Source organism: Glycine max, chromosome 8, assembly GCF_000004515.6.
Source record: "Glycine max cultivar Williams 82 chromosome 8, Glycine_max_v4.0, whole genome shotgun sequence".
NCBI classification, from domain to species: domain Eukaryota; kingdom Viridiplantae; phylum Streptophyta; class Magnoliopsida; order Fabales; family Fabaceae; genus Glycine; species Glycine max.
In genome coordinates, this window is record NC_038244.2 from 5679257 (window position 1) to 5703835 (window position 24579).

Below are 24579 nucleotides of genomic sequence, written 5' to 3' on the forward strand. Positions count from 1 at the left end.
TTCAACAATCTGAATATTGTTTGAAAGGTTAATTTCAATATATTTAAATAACTGAATGATTGTTTTAAGTTTATTTTAAAAGTTGTATGATCAATTTGAACCCAATTAATATCGTTTCGCGTCATATATTCAATCTCATCTTTTCCGATGATAGATGTCACAGTTTTTTTATTGATAATATTAATTATTAGCTTGTTAGTTTTTGTTAGTGAGAGATTTAAATTTACAGTTTATCCTTTTTTTATTGTATATTATAAACCAATTTTATATCTCTATGAAAGTCACACTTTTATGATGGTAAGAACTATTTTAAATTTGTTAATAGGATAAAAGACTAGTATTTTTTTATAAAAAAAACAAGATACTCAACTAAATAAAATAAATGAGTAAAACTAAAATTTAACCCTTCTTCTTCTTATTAACATGTGAGTTAGAAAAAAATAGAGAGGAAGTACAGAGCTGAATTTAATAGAATGTTGACATCTGTGAGTATAAATGGTGGCTAGATAATTTTTATGTAAGTATTGGTTAAGGTTTTTTGTTGATGAACAAATAGATTATTGACGAAGTCGTACCATTAGTAATGGCAAATTGCATTGGGCATTTGGCCTTAAGTAATGGTAACTTTTTAATTTATAATTATTAATAATCAAAATTATTTCATTGTACATATTTGATTAGACAATTTAATCCTTAAACTATTTTTTAAATTTTAAATTTGTCTTTTAACTTACATTAATTTTCCATTATTTTTATATTATTTTTTTATTCTGTTATTTTTTTTAACTGTATTTAACTTTTTTTATTACTATTTAAAAAGTTTAGAGGCACAGACCTAGTAATAATAATAATAATCATATCGAAAGGGCCACATGTGTCTAAAAATTATTAGTATATAGGTTGTCTAAAGTCTAAACCGTGTAAACGAGCATGGTCATTTCATTGCAATGACCTTACTTGTGTTGAGGAGACACAGAAAAACTATATTAACAAGTAACAACTATTTTCGGGCGTGATAATTATTCGCTATAGTTTTAAAACTCCTTTTTAACAATTATATATTTTTTGACGAAAAAGATAATTTTATTCGAGCAAAAGAATTCAAACAATTTCTATGTTATATGAGTCTCATTATGATATATTATTTTTTCCTTTTTATATTTAAACAGTTTTTAAACTAATGATGCAAAATCTTTACATCTTGTAAATATTTATTTTTACTTCAACTTAGATTATTATTTTATTTTATTTTCAAGAAAATAAAAATAAAGAAAATGTATATAATATATTAAAAATACATCACATTTATTTGTTTATTTTAATTCTTTTTGCAAAGTAAATAATAAAAATAATGCTAGTTCTTGTTTTATTTTACTATAAAAACACAATAACAAACATTTATTTAATTTATTAAAAAGCAAAAAAAGCAATGATGCTAATTCCTAATCATGCTATGTGACAATTTATTTTTATCATTTTTATTTTGTCCTTGTCATCTTCGAAGTCGTCGTGGGGGCAATTCGACGGTGCATTCATTTCATTTCATTGTCTTCAATTTAATTTTTTTTTCGCGTCGTTATTTTTATCTCTAACTCTTCTTCTTCTGCATCATTCCTCTGTTGCAGCACCGGTTAAGAATTTTCGTGGAACCTATTGTGTTGAGCTGCGATTGCATGTGGGAATCGATTTCTGGTATTATTGCATCAGAGCTCATTTTTATTTTTGGGGGGTTAGGGGGATTTTGTGGTTATGTTTCTCCAATGAATGACACTCTGTTTGTTATCCTTTAACTTTTACCGATTTTGATTTCTTCAATTATTGACCTCTCGAATGCTGTTTTTGGATTTATTAGTGTGCAATTTGGCCCTATTTTTTTATTTTAATGTAAAAAAGGAACAATTGCTTGATTAAACAAGTCTTTTGTGTCTGTGATCCATTACGTGTCAGAGTTATGCGTGTACCTTCCTCGGTCCCAAACATGTGTTTAACAAAATTTACGATTTTTTCGATCAGTTTCTAAGTGGTTTCACTTGTGAGGTGCTTAATTGACTTCTGGGTCTTTTTTATTTTTATTTTACACGTATGCATTTTGTTTTTTCTGGGTATAAATGTGGGAATTGTATTCCTGTTCTTTGAGCTGTTTTAGTGCTTAATTTCTCTTCTGGAGGGAGACTCTCTAGTGTAGTGGAGTATAAGATGCTTATTTCACTTTCGTTGCTATGTGATGTGAGTGATTTATTTTTTCTTAATTTCCCTTTTTCTGTCTGATTTTATTTGTAAAACCAATTTTTGCTTTAGCCCTTTTTCTGCTGCCGACTTTATGGAATTCTTATTTCTGGTAAATTTTTGGTGTTCTTTTGTATGTTGAATTTGTCTGAATGGTGATGTTTTTAAATTTGGGTCTTTGGTTTTTCAAATTTCAATTACAAGCCTGTTAGGTGGTTTTGTTTTGGAAAATGGAAATACAATGACATTTCTGGTAACTTGTTATGTGTTTCTATCTTCACTTTTTTTTTGGGCAGGGTGGAGGTTCTTTAGCTTTCTAGCCATGTGACACAAGGACTTGTTAGAAGTTAGACCTTATAGTTAATTTATCGCATTTATATGCCTATGATGCATTGCATTGCTTAGCTTGTCTGCTTATTTTTAAGTGTATCGTAGAAGGGAGAAGATAGATATGGGCTGTATATGAAATGATGTGGAAAATCCTTACAAATAGGACATGTCGTTGCTAGGCAGGAGAATGGGGGATGCTCAAATCAGTGGTTAGGGGAGTGAATATGAATGAGGAGATGGAGGGTGGGGAGGGTAGGCAATCACTGGAGTAGTGTAGGTGGTTTGTGCCACGGGATAGAGAAAGTTTCCTTCTATGATTAAATTTCTTTCTTTTGTTTCTCTGTTATACTTGAGCTGTGAAGTTCTCTTGTAGTCAGAGCCAGCTCTGAGTTTTCCTTACCAAATCTGTAATTAATGTAGTTCCTATCAGCTTGCTATTAGAGTTCCTGATTGTTAGGATCATAAGTTAAATTGTTGGATCGTATGAGTTGAGTTTTGTGCTGTGTCGCTTGTGGGATTGTCGTGAGAGGGATCAGAATAGAGTTGCAATTTTTCTTGTGGGATGATCCCCAGTGCGGCAAGAAGACCTGGATTTCAGGGTCAGATCCCCTTTGACCTGGCTTTTAAAAACCCCTAATTCCCTTTTCTCCTTCATAGGTCCATACGTGACTCCATCTCTTTCTATGCTTGTCACTTCAGCAACCCTATGTTCTCTTTGCTGCTGCCAACCTCAACTGCCCCACCTCTACCCTGTGCCACTGCTGCCTCCTCTTTGGCTCTATGAAGTGCAAACTGCAAGCAACTGCTGCTTGTGCCCTGCGAGGGTGACCGTGATGATGACTTGGCTGATTTTTTGACGAGTTGTTTTGGGTAAATTTCAGTTATCTTCATCAGAGAATCCATGCGGGAACTTAATTGGCTTGAAATATAGGGGGGTCAGCCATGGAATACAGGGAGCAGTTTGAGCTTCTCTCTGTTCCATTGTGCTTCATAGATGAAGAGTTAATGAGAAGGGTGTTTATGAATGGGTTGGAAGAGGAAATTAAAACTGAAGTTAAAATGATGGGTGCAAGAAGCTTGAATGCACTAATGATGCTAGTGTGGAAGGTGGAAGATCAAAAATCGGATTTGGACCTTGGGTTTTTTATACAGATGAGAATGGTCAGTGTTTGAGGAGTCAAGAAGTGCGTTGGGGAGCTGAATTGCAGTTACCAAACCTTAATATTGATTAGGATTTCTTTTATTTGATTTGATGGGTGTGGATGTGATTTTGGGGTATGAATGACTCGAGTTTGGGTAAGTTCAGTGCTGATTTTAGAAACTACTTGATTGAAATATACAAAGATGAGCAAGTCATAAATATTAAGGGGGATCCAACTGTCTTGTATGGTTACGTCTTAAAAAGCCATTAGGAAAAAATTGAGGAGTGAGGGGAAGCCTATTATGTAGATTTAGGGATGATGAACAAGATATTGAAAGTTTGTTCCAATATGTTAGCTGCTGGTTTGATTAGGCCTAGCACTAGTTCCTATTCAAGCCCACTCATTTTGATCAAGAAAAAACATGATAGTTGGCATTTTCTTTAGCTGACCATGGTAATAGTACGAAGTAGTCCCCGCCGGAAGCAGTGACTAACCTTCGTCGCGGACCGTGAGCACACACAAAATGGGTATTCCCCTCCCAACACAATTTATTCCATACCCAAGGGGCAACCAGGATTTGAACACTGGACCACTTTGTTAAGGGACACAAGTCACTATCATTTGTGTCAATCGTTGTTGGTTGATAGTTGGCATTTCTGCGTTGATCATAGGGCTCCCAATAGCATCACCATCCCTAACAAATTTCTTATTGCAGTTATAAAAGAACTGGTTTACTTTAAATTTCTTTGTAGTCCCTGCCGGAAGCGGTGACTAACCTTCGTCGCGGACCGTGAGCGCATACAAGATGGGTATTCCCCTCCTAACACAATTTATTCCATACCCAAGGGGCAATCAGGATTTGAACACTGAACCATTTTGTTAAGGGACACAAATCGCTATCATTTGTGTCAACCGTTTTTGGTTGATAGTTGGCATTTCTGTGCTGATCATAAGGCTCCCAATAGCATCACCATCTCAAACAAATTTCCTATTGTAGTTATAAAAGAATTGGTTTACTTTAAATTTCTCTGTAGTCTATTAACTCCTTGGTAAGTATACCAATTAGTCCAAGTAGTAATTTAAAACGGTAAAATCGAGTGTCGAGTTCACAGGGACTTTGACTGTACTTTGGGTTTATATATGTCCAATTTTAGACAATTAATTAATTGAATCGAATGTTTGTAACATGATGACACATAAATGTAAATTTTCCATAAATTAAACTACAGAGCTAGCATGTGCAAGGGTGAGAAAACAAACACTCGGAGCAGTGAAGTGACAATTGATGCAGAATTACAAACATGTTGGGTGCTTGGCCTACCAGAACTACTTTTGATGCAACATTAATGATTTTTCTCTATTAAATATTATTTCAGTTATTACCTACATTCACTTGCATACTCTTAAATCAGACAAATTGCATTATGAACGAAGATGCATAATTTAGGCTAAATAACACCATTCTATCCCTAGAGATGGATTACCTAGATGTTCTTTTTCAGTTCTTAAGAAATAAACATTTTCCAATGCCAAAACCTTATAACACTACATGAGCATGGATGATCAAGCCATAAACACAATATAAGCACAAAAAAGAGACAATAATATCGAAATAATATTAAATAGATAGTTAGAATCATTACATCAAGAATGTTTGGTTGGTAAGCTCCCAACAATGGGAGGTTTAACCTCTCATTGTCATGAAAGACTTACAAATACAAAAAGGGGCAAAGGAAGTGGAAGAAAATGGAGGAAGATGGAGAAGAATGGAGGTGGAATGCTCCAAATGAATGGCTCTCTCTCCACTGGTCGTGCCCTAGCTCTCTGTTGCCCAATAGAATGAATATGAATCTGTTCCCTCCTTTTTTTTCTTCTTAAAACACAGCACAATCATGTTTTTCGACATTGACTGCGCGTTAAGTGAGATGGTGCGCTGAGCGCGGCACAGAAAGTCCAGCTAGCTTAAGTGACCACGAGCTAAGCGCGCACCATGCACTAAACTCACCTGCATGGCTGACCTCCCATGTGGCTTCTTGCGCTAAACGAGGCTATCGCGCTGAGTGCCACTCTCTAGTTCTTCAATTCTCTTCCATGCCTTCTGTTGTATCTCTACAAAAAGTATACCACCAAAAATACTATAAATTTACTAACTTTAGCATCTACTGGATAAAAAACTCAAAAGATGTTAAATTCCTAATGTTTAGACACAAAAGAAGCAATAAAAGTGAGGAAAATTAAATAATTGATGTGATTTAAATACACAAATTACGGATGCATAACAATTATCATAGTTTGTGCTAGTTGGTAGGTGGAGGTATGGAGACTTAAGCCCCTGATTTTTTTGAGTGTATACAAAACAGCCAATATAGTTCATTTTTCCTTTTCAAAATTCTGAGTCTATTTCATATTCTGTAATCTGCACACAATGCTCACACATGTTAAATTAAATTTTAAGCATTTGTTAATATAGTTTCAGCATCTTTATTTGTGTAACTCTACACAGTCTCTCTCTCTCTCTCTCTCTCTATATATATATATATATATATATATATATATATATATATATTTGTATGTGTAATGTGGCCTATCTTATCTCTCTTTAGTCTCTTATATATTCAGAACTTATGCATCCATCTATTCTAATATTTCTTTGCCATTTGATTGATTACTTGTGGAAATCCTTGTGAAATGGACGCCGTGCTTTGGTCAAAAGCTTATGCCTATTGAGATAAATCCATTATTTCAATTCATCAATGCATTTCTTGGAATGTACTGACATGTTTTGTAATGATGTTATGAAGCAGATTAATCTTGGAAGTTTGATGTGATTGCTTGGTTTTGGTTTGAAGTGGTTTTAATGGGGAATATACTGAATCTAAACAATTCAAAGACTAGACGGAATGATTCCCATGGGGTCTTGCAAGGTGAATCCTGCAAGAGACAGAGGTTGTCACCAAACTCTTGTGAGGACAACCCAAGACTGATTCCGTCCCTTCCTGATGAGATATCAATACAGATTCTAGCTAGAGTTCCTCGGATTTATTATTTGAATCTGAAGTTAGTTTGTCGTGCTTGGAAGGAAACCTTTGTTAGTTCTGAACTATTTTGTGTGAGAAAAGAGCTTGGAAGCATGGAGGAATGGCTCTACATTTTGACAAAGGTCAACGATGATAAGCTTTTATGGTATGCCTTGGACCCTCTTTCCAGAAGATGGCAAAAGTTGCCGCCAATGCCAAAAGTTGGGTTTGAAGATGAAACAAAGAAAGGTTTGATTTCCTTTCCCCTTCGGATGTGGAGCATGATGGGTTCAAGTATTCGAATTGTTGATGTCATAATGAGCTGGCTTGGGAGGAGAGATGCCCTGGACTGGATGCCTTTTTGTGGTTGCTCCATAGGAGCTGTTGATGGTTGCATCTATGCATTAGGAGGATTTTCAAGAGCTTCAGCAATGAAATATGTTTGGCAGTATGATCCCATTAAAAACTCTTGGGCTGAGGCTAGTCCAATGTCAGTTGGCAGAGCCTATTGCAAGACAGGTATATTAAATAATAAGCTTTATGTTGTTGGAGGGGTTACTAGGGGTCGTGGTGGACTAAGCCCTCTGCAATCTGCAGAAGTATATGACCCTCATACAGGCATGTGGTCCCTGTTACCTAGCATGCCTTTTGCAAGAGCTCAAGTGTTGCCAACTGCTTTTTTGGCTGACTTACTCAAGCCTATTGCCACAGGAATGGCTTCATACAAAGGAAGGTTATTTGTTCCTCAGAGTTTGTATTGCTGGCCATTTTTTGTTGATGTTGGGGGTGAAGTTTATGATCCAAATTTAAATTCATGGCTTGAAATGCCAATTGGTATGGGTGAAGGCTGGCCTGCAAGGCAAGCTGGAACGAAATTGAGTGTTACGGTCGATGATGATCTATATGCACTTGATCCTTCAAATTCTCTTGACAGTGCAAAGATCAAGGTATATGATTATGAAGGTGATACTTGGAAAGTTGCAGCAGGAGATGTTCCTATTCATGATTTCACCGAATCGGAATCTCCTTATCTCTTGGCTGGTTTACTTGGAAAACTTCATGTAATAACTAAAGATGCTAATCACAACATTACAGTGTTGCAGGCTGACATGCAAAATGAACATGCTGAGTCAGCTTTCTCTCAATCAATATTGTCATCACCAGATAACTCGATCAGTGAAGATGCTGAATCTTCTGCAGAAACACAGGGAGAATTTTGGAAGGTTCTTGCAACTAGGAGTGGTAGATCTGCTGAACTAGTTAACTGTCAATCCCTTAAAATATGAAAGTAAAAATGGGGGCAGGGGTGGTTTAGAGTCCTTTTGTGGTTATGATTTGTGAGTATATTTCTGTTGGTTGGTATGATTGTAAATGATTTCCTTTACAAATTATTCATAATATGTAACCAAGAACACAATTAAAACTATAGTTAGCAAGAACATCATTCAAACACACTACAAAATAAATGAAGGTTTTCAACATTAAGTTGGGTATATCACCGTTTTGTAGCATTTGGTCACTTGATGATACTTTAACGGGTTGATAGTTTCCTTTTTTTTTTTCCTCTTATCAATCGAGCTTCGTAAATTACCACTCACCTTAGTTGTCCGTAAGATAGTTCAGTTTGTCTGTTACGCAATTTGGCATTTACGAATTGGAGAAATAGCATTATCTGTACATTTTTGTCGATCACAAAATTGTCACATGACATGATTAATAAACTGATCCAGTGAAAGCCACTGTTAGTTTTTGTCAGTGTTAGAACATCCCCGTGGGTAGTTGCTCCTCATCTAGGTTAATTTTGGTAAACCTTTCTACACCAAAAATAAAAAATAGAAAAAATACTAAAGTACGCCAAAAAAACCTCTAATACAATGTAAATTGTAAAAGTTGAATAAAATAAATAAATTAGTTTTTTTATTGGAATAACTTAAATTTCGAATTCAATTTTGAAATTGATTCAATTTCATTTGAACAGAACTTATATGCACAATAATTTTATAAAATTACTATAATAATTTATTTTTTCCATAATCTTTTTCTTTAAATTGTCATAATTTTATAAGTTTTAAACTAATTTCAAATTTATATTGTTTACCTTTTTATATAATTTTGTTTTATAACTTTTTTTCATCTTATTTTAATAAATTATATAAAAAAATATTAAATTAGCTTATTTTTAACAAACTTTCTACTCAAGCTTATATGTGAACTCTAACTTAATAGGCCTATACACTATTACTTCTGTACGTGATTTGGGAACCATTGTCAAAGCAATTTTAAATGCAAAGGGAATAATATATATTTATAATATATTGAATAAAATATATTTTAATTACTAAAATAGATTTTTAATAATATTGTAGTGAATACTGGCAATTATTTTTTTCATTTACTTATTACAGTAATCTTAAAATTAATAGAATAAGTTCTAATTTTGTAAAAAACAATAATTAAAATATTACAATTCTGTAATTATGACAAATATTACTATAAAAAAAAGTGCATTCAACCATGGTTCAATTACTATAGAGAACTCATATATTACGACAAATTTATATCTCATCCCTCTATAATAGCAGTTATAAACAAAAGTATTTGCACCAACCTGATGGGAGTAAATAATAATCATTGGCTCCGACATATCCTTTTAACTGGTTGTTTCATGAATCACTATATATATATTTTTTCTACAATGATCAGTGTCACGTTGCACGTAAAAATATGACACTACTATAACCTGCTATCTACGTAGATCATGGAGAATCTATTCAAAATGTTGTAGTAAACTCCTTGAACATGCAGTGAAGTAACGGTGATCAAAGACTAAGGAATATTTAGACACAAGCTGTTATCACCACTGCATGGCATACTAATTATACGGTGCATTAAACCAACATTTTGCAGCTTTGAGAGAAACATATTTGTTTCTACAAAGCGTCTCTCTAATTTAGAAAGTGGTGCCTCTAGGAACATCCGATTATTGAAAAGCTTTTGTTGTTATCGCTTGCTTTTAGGGTTGTGATGACTTTATTAGAAGGTTGAATAATTCAACAATAAGTCTACAATTGAACTAGTAATAATTAATTTTTTTTCTTAAAGTTTTTAATATAACATATTAATCAATATCAAATAAAAAAAAGCTTGATATTTACAACTTTATCCAATCCACACAAGTTCTTCACTTTTTTTCCGCGTAGCCAACTTTACACAATTAAATGTCCAAATCCAATTATTAGTTACTAGTTATAAACAAAAGTATTTGCACCAACTTGATGGGAGTAAATAATAACATGGACTCGGACATCTCCTTTTAACTGTTAGTTTCATAAATAAATCACTATGTCTATATTCCACAACCCTTAATTACCATTTACCTGTGCCAGGTTACACGTAAAAAAATATGAGACTACTATAACCCAGAATCTACAGTTCATGAAAAACCTATTCAAAATGTAGGACAAACACTTGTTGAACATGCACTGAAGCAACAGTGATCAAAGACTTGGAAATGTTAAGACACAAGACTTATTCACCACTGAATAATGGCTCACTAACTTATAAGGTGCACCAAACCAACATTTTTCAGCTGTGAGAGAAGCGATTAGTTTCAACAAAGCGTCTCTCTTCCTTTGCTAAACGTCTCAGTATTTAAAAAGTTAGTGTTCAAAGATCATCTAGGACCTGACAGAACATCTGGTTGAATATTTGGATTTGAGTCATTAGGAGTAGGAGTGCAGAGGTTGAAGGTGAAATTTTGTATATCCTCTGTCATATTCAACCATTCATCCCACTTTTCTTCCAAACCTTCACCCTCCAGCATTCTCACCACCTCAGACATCTTTGGTCTCTCATAAGGAGATTTTTGTGTGCATATTAAGGCCACTTGGATTAACTCCTCTACTTCCTCTATATAACGATTTCCAAGCAAATTTGGATCCAACAGTGTCTCCAACTTCTTGTCTTTCACAAGTACTTTCACCTGGAATCAAAATAATGTCATTTGCCAACAAAAACCATTAGTCATCATTGGTGCTAACATCTACATTGCTGAAACTAAACAGCAACAAGAAACATGAGATTCTATAATCTGGGAACAGAAATAAGAACTACCAGATCAATTTTGTATTTTAGTTTCAAAGCAAAGGCTAGTTATACGACAATACAAAACCAGAATAGGGAACAAACGAGGTTTCAAAACTTCAATTGGGAATGCATAACAATAAACAAGAACTCCTCATCCTCTACTAAACTTATCAATTACACCTTCAGAAGAAATCAAGAAGCAAAATAATGGTTTACTCTAAACATAATAATAATAATACCTACCCATTCAAGCAACATGGCATCCTCATCCCTGGCCAATCGTGCTAAATCAAAAGCCCTCTGTCCAGTTATTAGTTCAAGAAGCATCATACCATATCCAAAAACATCAGTCTTCTCTGAAGACCTTCCAGTTGTCATATACTCTGGTGCTATATGGCCCTGCGTACCACATATAGCGGTAGTAACATGAGTATTTTTGTAATCCATAATCCTTGCTAAACCAAAATCTCCTACAACAGCTTCAAACTCCTCATCCAACAATATATTAGCAGCTTTGACATCACGATGAATAATCTTTGGGTCACAATGATCATGCAAATAAGCAAGCCCCCTAGCAGCTCCTAGAGCAATATTCTTCCGTTTTGGCCAATCAAGTGGTGGCTGTGATTCCGAAGGCTCTACAAAAATACAATTATACATGAAAACATTTTAATTTGAAAAAAAAATGTTGAAATTTAACTACAAGAAATTTTAATTGCTTTTACACTATTTTTGCAGAAGGGTTGATTTGTATTCTGTTTTGATCACATTAAATGATGTGGTCAAACAAAATTGGATAATTGGGTTAAAAAAACTGGCACAAACAAAGGATCAATTTAAGCTACTGATATATCTCCAAATTGTTGTGTGATTGTGCCCCTACTAGAGATAACATGTCAGACATACTCACATACATAATTTTTATTTTACAAAAAAAATAAAAATAAACAAAGTTGAAAGAAATTTGACATGAAAAGTAAGGCTTTCATAACTACCAGACAACATACAAGAGAAAAGATTTTTTACTTGAGAGACATATTGAGGTAAAATAGAAATAAAAGCAATGCATGCCACATTAATCCTCCTCAATAGAGTAGACTAATAAGGGTACCTCGTAAACGTGATTCTACACTTCCATTAGCCATTAAAGGATACACAAGCAAGCGTTCAGAAGATGTCATACAGAAACCAATCAGGCGAAGTAAATTTCGATGTACAGCCATGCTGATCATGTCCACTTCTATTTGAAATTGCTTATCGTCTCCCCGAATGCTTTCAGGGTTAAGTCTTTTTACTGCTACATCATCACCATTGGTTAAACGTCCTTTATAAACCTTGCCAAATCCACCTTTACCAAGAATGTTTTTGTTACTAAAGTTATCTGTTGCAATTCGCAGTTCAGGCAGTGAAAACTTTTTAAGCTGACCAAGGCTAACTTCAGGATCCTCCTCAGCTGCCAGTGGAGGACACACAAAAATCAGTTATGGATAGCATAAGCAGCTTTAATCAGTATGTATACCATCTTTTCTGTTAACCAACCAACCTGCGACATCAAAGTAATCATCCAGTGGCTTCCTTCTATTCCAATAAACAAGTGCAATTACTGGGGATGCAAACAACAGTGCAGCACCCACAGCAACTCCTCCAGCAATGACTCCAATGGCTTTGATACCATTACCTACAAGGATTAACAGAATTAAATGGCAAACTATAACTAAATTCCAAAACTTTGATTCGCATTGGATAGACTGAAAAATGTAGTGTGGTATTCTTCAAACAAAAGTAATAACTATAAATCTATAATGGTCCAGCCTAAGAGGAGAAACTCTGTCCAAATTGGAAAACTCTTCTCTCTCCCTCACCTCTCATTTCTCCCTCTTCTATCACACGAGTATTTCCCTTTTCTAAGGGAATAACTAACATCATGCCTCACCAACACCAAGTCCAACTAACTCTTCCCCAGGCTTTGATACCATGTTACAAGGTGGATCAAGGGTCTAACTCAACCTTACAAAATCAACTTATAAGGTGAGGATTACTTTCTACTTATATACTCTATCTCGACACTATCTCTAGCCAATGTGGGACTTCAACGTGTTCCCTTTTGTCCACAGCTACCCACCACAATGTGAGACTTCAACACACCCCTCTTTGCCCACAGTTACCTATCACAGTTAAGGTGGGCTAGGGGTGATCACAATTAAGTGGTTTTTCAACACTCCTTATCACGCTCAAGGCTACCCGCGTAGAGAGTGATAAATTACAGAGGGCCCGTCAATGAATCTAGAATACTAGAATAGACTCTGATACCATTTAGCAACGTAGGTTATGAGCCTGACTCAACCTTACAAGCCTATCCACGTTGTTACAATAACCCATGTTGTTACAATAAACATTTGGGAAAAAACCATGCAACCTATCCATTATCAATGCCTTCATTTCTCCTTGCCTTTTTGGCAGCAAAGGGTGAAGGAAATATTGGTAGTATGGAAAGGAATGGAGTGGATGCAGCTTGTAAAAGAAACAACAGTAAATACCACCAAAATTGAAAACCTTTTACATGGTATCAATTTCGAGATGTATAACCCTGTTATTGAGCCTTTTCTTGTCTTAGTGGTTTAAATTACATGGTATCAAATTCCAGTTGACCTAGTTTGTAGGGTTTGGCTGTTGCTCCCAGTCTTACAATTTTAAAACAAAGTTGTTTTGCTTTTAATTTTAGTTGCAAGACTATATTCTGTCCGCGTTTCAAGCCTAGTGCACTCTCAAAGTGAGAGTAATTTAAGAGCTATACTTTCAGCCTATGGTTTTAGGTCAGATTATTCTTTGAAAAATTAATTTCATTATCAAATATCAACAATAAAAAAATTATCAACAAACCTGAAGGATTTTGTTGCGGTGTAGCAGCTGGTGTAACTGGAATGGTTTTATTCAAGAAAGGATTATTGTTAAAACTGTAACAACGAATAAAGGGATTAGTAAAAAATTTATATCTCATCTCTCGTTAATAATTGTAATCTGTCTCACATAAGAAACATGGGATTCTGATGTGAGGTTTATAATGGGCTCTCCAACTATAATATGGCCATTAGCCAAGTGTTGTAGTGTGGTTTGCTCAATGAGCTTATAAAAAAAATTTGTGCCAACCTGATGGGAGTAAAAATTGAAAAGGAACCATTGACTGGGACGTCTCCTGTTAAGTTGTTGTTTGATAAATCACTAAATTCAATAAAGATCATGGTGTCAGGTTACACAAAAAATAACAAAACACTAGTGTAGTAATGCATCTAGACGTAGGAGTAAAACTCACAGCACTTGAAGTGAATTAATAGTGGTCAAACCCACAGGAATGTTTCCCAACAAACTGTTATCGTTGAGACGCCTAGTTCATGGAGCAGAACCATTTAGTTTGCATATAATAAACTATTGACAACAAGATATGACAGCAAATAATCAATAAGTAGCAAGTGTGGTGTGTGTGTGCCATAATAACTAGTTGGTAACTTACATAAACATCTATTTCATGTGATTATGTAGAATGATACTTCTCTTGGGCAAGTGCTCAAAGTATATTATAAGATGTGTTGGAACTGAAATTCATATTTTGGTTGTATAATCCTTCACCATTTTATGTGGGAAAGCAAAACTTATGAATGCTAATGAAGAAACAAAATTGAAACTGATTTAGATAAGTTTTGTTGATTAAAGATAAGAAATAAAGGAAAGCATGCCATACAGGGACTGTAGTTGGTTAAGGTTGGCCAATTCGTCTGGAATGGGACCAGTAATTTTGTTCATGTAAAGATCCAAGCTCACCAAGTTTGTCAAATTTCCAAGCTCGACTGGGATTTCCCCAGTTATATTATTACTATAAAGTTCCCTGTCATTGAAAAGACGGAAAAAAAATGTTTAGATTTGGGCAGAGAAAAAAGTCTTATGAATAACTAAAAATGGCATAACACATTTGTATCGATGCTATCACAGTGGTTAAAATCTAACAGAAGTCAATATGTTAAAAATTGAACTACACAAAATGTCAAGGTATATGTGCTATGCAAAAGTGCAGAATCAAATCAACTGGAGAACTATGAGCAAATGGAACGAAAGCAATGTGATTCCACTATGACAAGGAGAGTAACACAAATCCTCTTAAAACAAAGAGGATAAAGAACATACAAAACTCTCTTAAAGAATGGAAATAAAAAGAAGTGACGAGCTTATGAGTGAATGAAAAAATTCAAATAGCTTAGCCACCTTTATAGATGACAAGAAAGCTTTTGGACCATTCAAATGAATTGTGGTTTATATGAAATTATAACCATTAGTATCAATGGTTTTAAAGAGTGGATGAATTTGAATCATTCACTTAACAATCTTCACTTTCACTCGAATTCAACTAGTTGCTCATTTCCATATAAAGCCTTAAGGGGCAAGCAAGTGTGGTAAAATGTTGAAACTTGGCATACGAGGACTAAGGATTTCTGCTGGATTACTGAATATGTGAATCTTTGGAACTACAACTTTACCGATAACAGCCATATCTTGTATAAAGTGATGCTATACACAAATGTGTTTGGTCTTGTCTTGATAACAACTATTCGCTGTCACGTGAATAGGCACTTTGACTACCACAAAATGCAGCAATAACATTTGAGTCAGACCAATTTCATTAACCAAACCTCAAAGCCAAATAGCCTCCTTCACTCCCTCTGTTGCTGCAATATGATCTACTTTAGTCATCGATAATTAGCAACAGATTGAGTGTAGCTTTCTAACTTATAGCACATCTGCATAGAGTAAAGATATAGCTGGAAAGAGAACTTCGATGGAGATCACCACCATAATTTGAATCAACAAAACTTGCAATATCATTGGTTGTAGCCATACTTCTGTCAAATACTAAACTGATATCATAAGTACCTTTAGATACCAAAAAAATCTATTTTACAACACTCTTGATGATCATAACTAGGATTATGCCTGCTAACAACATATTCTAAATTAGGTCTAGTGCACACCGTATCATACATAAGGCTGTCAACTATACTAGTATAAGGAATGTGTTACATACACTTCATTCGTTTGTGGGCACAGGTCTGAAGAATGAAGATAACTTAAAATGTGCAGCAAATGGTGTAAAAACAGGTTTTCAATTACTCGTATTAAAAATTCAACCTTCAAGAACCTTTTCAACATATTTCTTTTGTGATAAGAATACTCTTCCTGCTTGACATCCCTGTGAATTCATTCATAGCAAGAATTTTCTTATCTGCATCCAGTTCTTTCATTTCAAACTCATTGCTGAGTAGAATTTTTAACTTATTGATCAAGGACTTGTTACTTGATGTAATCAACATATCATTAACATAAGTACATAAAAGAACCATCAGGAAATTTTCTGAATAACACAGCTATCATATTTACTTTTAGAATAACCTTGCCTAGTCATATCAGTTTCAGCCAACAATCAAGAATTACAAGTTAAGCAAAATCTAATTAGAAAAGAAGATGTAAATTTGAGCCAACAATATCGTATCCGTTTCGTTACTTACAAGTATTGCAAATTTGGGAGCTGACCAAGCTCTGGAACAAGTTTACCCGAAAGGTTTGCATTTCCAAGCTCACTGGGCAAACAATTTTTTTTTTACCATGTGCACAAACTTTCATAAAACTACAAGTAAAAATAACATAGATATCTTACACACGAATTACGCTATTTTCACTACAAGTAACATGAAACCATGTGCAAGGACTGACAAGGGAAGCATCCCAATTATGAAGAGCATTGTTAGGATCAATCATACTGTTCTTCAATACAATCAGGGCATCACCTGTCATAGAAGTAATATTCAAGTACAATTACAAACATCCTTAACATATTAAATTGATAGGAGTACAAAATCAACAGGTGTCAAAAATTTATGTTGCTCTAATGAAATTTGTGAAATACATAAAAGTAAAAACATGAAGCCCAAGTTCCTCAAGAACTCCCCAATCATAACATCAAACATTTTTAAGTTTACAGCCTACAAACAACCCAAGCTAGTCGTATAGTTCCCCAACACACCATAGAAAATTTTAAAAGGAAAAATTAGCATTTTTGTCCTCTAAATCAAAGATTGGTTTCAATTTGCTCCTCTAACTTATTCAGTTCAATTTAATCTCTTAATTTGTGTTTCACATTACAAACTTTGTCCTTCCACTATAACAGTATTAGATCTCACAGTTAATTCACCAGAACCTCACCAAACACTAGGATTTTGGTAGAAAACCAAATTGGGTCATCTAGCCCCATTTGATTCTCCATATATAGCTCATAAAATCTTCACTTTCTTTGATAAGATAATATTAACAAAAATATTACAGGCAAAGGCCGAGAACTGGGGTGAAATAATATTTCAAATGCTAGCTACCCCCCAATCTCCAACATAAAAGCCTATTACTAACTCCTTCCCCAGTTTTATTTCTCATTCAAACATATGAGCCAGAAACACTAAATCTGAAAGTCAACAATTCAAAAAAGAAAAAAAAAATAGGAAACTAAAAATAAAACGAAAATAATAAATTGAAGCACCAAGTAAGCACAAAACATCACCTTCTGCGTGGCCATAAACCTTGAGAACTAAGTCAAGCACCACGAATATCCAAAGAATAAAAAACAAAGACATGAAAGATGAAATCATTCGCTCCATGTTGGTCATCCTCTTCAATCATGCACATGCACATGCACATGAATATCCCTCTTGAAGCTCATAACTCATAAGCAAATTAATGAACTCGTTGACCAAAATAAATTCATAGACATAGCAGTCAACTTAGAGTCATAGCACAAATAATTAATTAGCCTACGACTGTCCCCACCATGATGGAATGTATATACTGATTTGTGATCATACATACACCTAGTCAGCAGTAGGTCTTGCTTTTGTTGCCTTTACATTTTATCAACTACTTCTGCTTTTGCTTTTCTTTGGCTTTATTAATTTTTAATATCCTTAATATTACTTTTTCATTTTTTATTTCTCCGTCGTGGGTTAGAATTTGGAAATTGTCACTTTTGGGAGATTACTGTCACTCCCATCAGAGAAATAATTTCACAATTTTGTTTACTTTATAATTATTAACAAACGAGAAAGCAGAGAAAATAAAAGAACAGAACAGTTTACCTAACCTTAATGTAAAATATTTAAATAATTTTTCCTTCCTTTCATATCCCTTCATGTGGTTCATGCTTCCCATTTTTTTTCCTCTTTCCTTTCCCTTTCCTAGGAAACATGTCAAAATTAAAGCTATGCCATGGTTAGCTGCATAAATAGACAGTAAGGACTAAAAGTCTAAAACCTTAACAAAAAAAGATTGAAGGAACATAATCGATCAAACTTTTGTTTAACAACTAAAATCTAAAATTTTAAAAAATTCATGGACTAAAAATTTAGTTAATTTTTTATTTGAATGTTAAATCATTCAACTACAATTGAAATAGTAATAATTAAATAATATTTTTAAAGTTTTTAACATAATATATTAATCGATAACAAATTAAAAAATAACTTGATATTTACAACTTTATCCTATCCACACATGACACGAGTTCTTCACTTTTTTTTCCCGCGTAGCCTACTTTACACATCCTTAAATTAATGTCCAAATCAAAATACTTAAGTCGCTTTCAAATATTTGATCAATTAGGGTTTGTGTAGCATCTAACACCCTAAAAATCATTGGAAATCTAAGCCGTTGGTTCATGATATGGTGGTGGTGGGATTTAGCTGTCCTACCACTTACCGCAACCCCAACTTTTGCTTTTCAAAATGGATCGTCTTTTAAATTTTTGTTGAATTAGTTGCCAAGGAGCTTAATTGAAATAGTTGATGATGCAACCAAAGCTTAAAGTGCATCACATGGTGGCTCCCGCAAATAATGTAGAGAAGTTCCGGTAATGAGACTTGAAAGGTAGTTGTTTCATATAGGTGAACAATTCTTGAAGGGAGTGTTTGTTATTGTTTTCGTCACTGTTGTTCGAAAGAAAAATGTAACTCGAAACATCTATCCATTACCACAGACATAAAGACGAAGACAATATACACAATGTTAAATGTGATCCGAACTACTCTAGTGGTTCGAATTACACACACAACACATTTGTGTAGTTTTATAAAACTCTAAATTTAACAATGATAATGGTAAACTAGTTACATTTTGTTGACTTTGAGGAAGAACTATACAAAAAATCTCATTCCGTGCCTGTTGAAGTTACGTGTGGTAGACAGGCTAATGAGACTGGAAGCAATCGAGGCAATGGTGTTGGAGGTGATGTGAATAGAGGGATAATATAATAGCTAAAGTAAGTGTTAGGGCAGTTAGGCAAAGGTCTAGATTTTCCACATAATGACTATTTTTTAACACAACACATGTCAAACTATAATTTAGACTTTTGTTTTTTATTAATAAGTTGCAAGATTTACTAAATTAGAATATATTTCATGAATTACACAAGCATTTTACATTCATGTAATTAAAATATAAGCTAAAGAATCAATGTTTTGTTACACCCAAACACCACCACCATGCCCCGCCCAACCAACCACCCACCTCCACCACACACATTGTTGAGCCACGAACCTTCACATTGCTCTCAACTCATCATCACATCACACCACCATAATATAGTTACGGATTGAGTTATTGTAATGCATTTGTATTACGGTTAACTCAATCCATAATACACACCATTTTTTGCTTCAGCATTGTTCCCGACCTAGACCACTACCTCTCCTAGCTCCTCAAACTCAATTTAACAGCAAACCACCTCATGCTCTTCGGCCACAATTGCCACGCTAGCAACACCATTCATCGTGAAGCCAAGGACATGGATAGGTTTTGTTTGGTGATGGTGCTGCCCACGGTGAAGAAGAAGATGGAGAGAAGATGAGAGCGAGTGAGGTGAGAAGGGTAAGATGGGTAGTTTAAAAATTTAGGAGATGCACCAAGCAAAAAATGAGGTGGCTTAAGTAGTTGCCTTGCAATGCCGCCAAAATCCCAATTGGACTTTTCAATAAAAGAACCAAAAGAATCTGGCATTTGCTATTTCCACTCCCCCTATTACTTGTACACTCCTCTTCCCCATTGTTTTTGATTTTTTTTCCTAAACTACCTAGTAAGTACACTCCCCTAATCGTTCTCCGTCCCATCTCTTCTGGAAGAAATACACCCTCCCCTTCCCTCCGATATCTGATATTGTGAGCCTCGCATGGAGTTGCGACAATGGGGGCACTGATCTTCCCCCACCCTGACATCCGCCGCCCACCTCCCCCTTGCTGAACTTGGTTCTGTACCTCTTCTCGGCGGGGTTCTCGCTCCTCATCATCTAAAAGTTGAGGCTTTTATGGTGTTGGTGTTCGTCGGAGGGTGCAGCAGAATAGGCATAAGGGCTAGAAGCATGTGCGGCGCCGAAGCGTGGTAGGGTGGCACGTGCGAGAGTGGCGGCGGTGACGAACTCAAGCTCGGGCCGGTGCTTCTTGATACTTGTTAAAATTGGACCCTCTTCCGCATCTAAAAGATGTTCTTAGCGGCTGAAAAACCAAAGTGCCCACCATCTGTTTGCTCTTTTTCCAACTTAAATCTGAAAATCTGAAAAATGTTCCTTAATTTTCTTGGCTTCCATGAAATACAAACTTACGTACTGGTGTGTTTGTTTGCTGCATAATTAAACAAACACTAGTATTACTTCATCACTTCTTAAGCACTCCTTCACCCGAGCCAATATATTGAGTTTATTAACAGAGTTTTTGCTCTAATTTCAAAATTGACCCCTTTTTTTGCTGATTTTATGGTTGAAAATTTTAATTTTGTGGTTGATTGCTTCGATAAAAAAATCTGCTAAGATGTGTGACTTCTCTATGCATTCCCAAGTGTCCTTTTTTCAATTGGTTCATCAATTTTCATTATCGACACAACTTTGAGAGCTGGTTTAGAGAGGGGGAGTGGTTTTTTTTTTTTTCAGAATAGTTATATGTAAGGGAGAAATTAAGAGAGGAGGGGAGTGTATTTGTGAGGATAGTTTAGGGAAAAATTCAATGGGGAGTGTATTAGTAAGTGTATTAGTAACAGGGGGGAGTGGAAATAGCATTTGCCAAAAATCTACGGAGATATGTGGCAGTGTTGTATAAATAATAAATCGTAGGTGTGGACGCGGCAATTCACTTTGAAAGGGTTCGGTAATTCGGTTTACGGAGAAACTCCAATCCACTCTGAGGTAACTAACTATTCTCTTCCCTTTCAATTCAATTCACCTTTTCACTTCTGGCTTCGGTCTTTCTCCAAATTAGGATTAAAATTGATTGCATGTTTGAAATTCAATTTTCTTATCCATCAATTCATCCATTCCCCTTCACGTTATTTGCTATATGCTCATACGATGAATCGTTTATTGCCATTGAAAGAAGGGGTCTCTGTGTGGCCTTTTTTCTTGAATTGAATTTCAAAATTCAGTTGCTTGTTTTGCAGAGCTGGAAGAAATCAACGATGCCTCGCCATGATGATAAATATAGTAATACCCGCCTCGACGTTGGACACTTGTCTTCGATGACTCGTTCCCGTGACCTGGAGCGTGTCTTCAGCAGATATGGAAGGTAATTCCCCTTTATCCTTCAAAGAACGCAGTCTTTGTTATTGCTCGGTGCATTCTCAGCCTTTTCCAAAAAAAAATGATAAGATTTTTATTTGCAAGGTTTTAAATTGGGGCTGAAGCTTAGTCACAATCTTTAATCTTTTTCGTGATTATTTTATTATAACATGCTTGCTTGTGTGTCTATTTGGATTTGGATGAATGTTTTTATTAGTACTTCATTTCTTGGATAGAGACGACAGGATATTGTCCATTGTTATGTTCTATCACACTTTAAATTGTTTAACTTGTATCAATTTATGTTTGAAATTGTCGAGCCTCCTTGATTCATCTTTATTGTTTAAATTTGCAATGGAGCTAATTAGTGATAAGTTGTTGTGGGGCGTCATTTTGAGATTGGATTTATATTGGTTATTTGTCATGTTATGCGCGGGAACCAAATCACCTAGGTATCATGTTTTAACTTGAATGATCTTGTTGAACGTTTCTGAGGTTTTCTCTAAACCTGGAGGTCTGTGTTGGGAGGTTGGGCTTGGTGGAATTGATGGAAATTCCTGTCGACTGTTGACTTTGGCGATTCTTGCTGTAGTGTCATTGCATGTTTTTTTATGGAAATGGCAACAATCACAAACTGGTGTTTAGTTCGTCTTTGAGGGGCTGTATTATATCATACAATTCCAGTAGTAAAGTAATGATGGCCTTATTGTTTCTGGATACCATTTCTGCAGAGTTCAAGGTGTGGATATGAAGAATTTTTTCGCCTTTGTTGTAAGTTGTCACCCTTTCTTTGTCTTCATTTATTTCTTTCTTACTTCAATTTCTCGTCATGCCTTTGCTCCAAGGTGGCTTTTAGTATCTGCTTGGAGGAATTCAGTTGTAAATGATGGTAAGATTTGGTGTTACTTTATTGGCTTGTTCCTGACATATTTTGAACAGGACTTTGGCGATCCTCGAGATGCTGATGATGCTAGATATAACTTGGATGGTCGTGAAGTTGAAGGAAGGCACGTTACTGTGGAATTTGCCAAGGGGGTAAGGAATTACTTCCCTTCACGGTTTATCTACTTAAGATTTATTTTAGAATTGGTTATCTTGTTTGTAATTTATGATCAAAGGGGATGTTTTCCGTTGGTGCTATAGTCTTGGGTTAATGCATATGTACTGTAATGAGTTCAGTCTTCATCTGAAAGTGCCTGCTACGTGGACATATATTTGCATAATTGTTGGATCTTACAGTTGCATATAGGGATTTTTCCATATAATCTGTTAATTGGGATTTTGTATGTCCTTAGTGCCTCAGCTCTAATCGCACACATTGTTCTCTCTAGTTTCTTTTCACTCTTGTATTTTTATAACATTAGTTCTGTTTTCAATGTATCTCTTCTGATTAGATAAAAAGATAGTCCCTTTCTAATCAAAACAGTCCCTTGAATACTGATTGAAGAGTACCCACTTTAGTATTTAAATTGTGACTTGTTTTTTGGCTTCATTGTTGGCTTTTGTATCATCAACCTATCCTTTTTGTATTGAAGTAAAAAGTACAAATAAATTTAAATTTGATGATGATGGTCACTTATGTATACCTTTTTCTAATTTGCTTTTATTACTGTACTAACTGTTTTCTTAAATACTTTATACATAGTCATTCAATTTCTTCTGAACCCTGGCATTTCTGATTTCATAGCTATTGTTCTTTGACGTGTGTGAACAAATTCTGTTAGCTTTTGAGTGCTTTCTAATTTTATTTTTTCATCTGATCTCTAATTAATCAGGGTCCTCGTGGTTCCTGGGAATCCTCAGGTCAGGGTCAGGGTCCACCTACTGGACCTGGACGATGTTTTGACTGTGGCTTGATGGTCATTGGGCCCGAGATTGCAAAACTGGGGATGGGAAGAACAAGTGTTTCCTTAGTGGGGAAAGAGGTCATATAGAAAAGAACTGTAAGAACAGTCCCAAAAAGTTGAGGTAGGCCATGATGTAGTTTCCTAACTTCTGCTACATTGTGTTGATTTGCTCTTAGCATGGTTATGGCTTTCTAATAGATTTTATGAGCATTAAATCATTGGTGTCAAATTGTCAATTTGAATTGTTCTAGCAGCAGACATGGATGAAGTCTTTCAGGTCACATTCTGCTCATCATGGCAGAAGAAGGGATCGAAGCTACAGCCGAGACCGCAGCTACAGGTTGGATTCTAATAGTCCCTAATCTTAATGTTTATGGTTCTGATGCAATGACACTGCAATTTCAATAAAATTGGCTGTAGTTTCAGTAGTCAGAATTGTTTTGTAATATCTTCGCTTGTAAGCTGAGTTTTGGTTACCTTTGTTCTTGCCAGTCGATCAATATCTCCTGTCGGAAGAGAACGAAGCCCAGTTTCTGAAGATAGATCAGAGTCCTCAACCCTCCTAGATAAGAAAGCATAGTGCATCACTTGACCAAAGCAGTCCACAGAAGAGAGGTGTCACATCTCCTGGCAGTGATAGGTTGGCCACCCGGCAAGATGGGTCTGACTACAGTGGTGGTCCTAGAAAGAAAAGTAGGAGCCCTGCAAGGGACTGTGATGAGGGCGGCTATGATAGCCCTAAAGTTAATGGGCATAGCCGTAGCCTTAGGGATGATGACAAGAGCCCCATTGATGAAGATGATGACAACCACCGTCGCTCACTGTCACCTTGAAAAGCACTTTCTGATAAAATGGGGTCAGGATGTGACCCAGTTTGTATCTGCTTTGTATATAAAATGCACTCCAGCTTAATTCTGTGACAATTGTTTATGAAAACGGTTTTGTGTATGGTATTTTTCAGATTCTTGCTGGTCAAGTAACATGTGCAGGTCACCTATAATATGGATTGCCAGAATTTGATTCAAGTATTGGCATAATTTAAACCTATATGAATTATTGTGAGAAATTTAAATCTGGCATGTTTTGAATCCTTTCAACTCAAGTATTGCATAATTAATTAATCACAAGAAAATGCTTTCCAACGGCCAATGATCCCCACTCACATAAACATTGCAGCTGAGTATCCAGTTTTCAACAACCTATAGCTTCAGTGCTAAAAATTGAGAACCAGTTCGCATTATCTTCAATTGGAACTTCGTTAATTACAATCAGTTTACCTTTCTAGTTTGGATTGACTTTGAGACAGC

General features: G+C 35.3%; 2 protein-coding genes and 1 pseudogene across 6 annotated transcripts; 2 read left to right on the forward strand and 1 right to left on the reverse strand.

The window, feature by feature from the left end:
- The first annotated feature begins 1449 nt into the window (after positions 1–1449).
- On the forward strand, positions 1450–8208 carry LOC100785702 (F-box/kelch-repeat protein At1g22040). Of its 5 annotated transcripts, none has more exons than XM_003530998.4 (2): positions 1450–1692; positions 6503–8208. In XM_003530998.4, exon 2 carries the CDS (start codon positions 6556–6558, stop codon positions 7999–8001), a length of 1446 nt encoding a protein of 481 aa, XP_003531046.1. In that variant the 5' UTR covers positions 1450–1692; positions 6503–6555; the 3' UTR covers positions 8002–8208. The 5 variants fall into 5 exon arrangements, with proteins under 5 accessions (XP_003531046.1, XP_006584988.1, XP_040873943.1 ...); XM_006584925.3 differs by having other exon boundaries at positions 1454–1692; positions 6500–8208; XM_041018009.1 differs by lacking the exon at positions 1450–1692 and adding an exon at positions 1699–2037.
- A 1840-nt stretch (positions 8209–10048) lies between these two features.
- On the reverse strand, positions 10049–17751 carry LOC100801433 (BRASSINOSTEROID INSENSITIVE 1-associated receptor kinase 1). The gene is made up of 11 exons (XM_003532574.5): positions 17397–17751; positions 16503–16632; positions 16354–16425; positions 14538–14681; positions 14112–14183; positions 13949–14020; positions 13682–13755; positions 12345–12479; positions 11913–12254; positions 11045–11439; positions 10049–10697 (listed from the first exon to the last, which is right to left on the reverse strand). The coding sequence occupies exons 1-11, from the start codon at positions 17500–17502 to the stop codon at positions 10389–10391; spliced, it is 1851 nt and encodes a 616-aa protein (XP_003532622.2). The 5' UTR covers positions 17503–17751; the 3' UTR covers positions 10049–10388.
- Positions 17752–19946: 2195 nt separating this feature from the next.
- Positions 19947–24220, forward strand: LOC100786219 (serine/arginine-rich splicing factor RS2Z33-like; annotated as a pseudogene).
- The last annotated feature ends 359 nt before the right edge of the window (positions 24221–24579 follow it).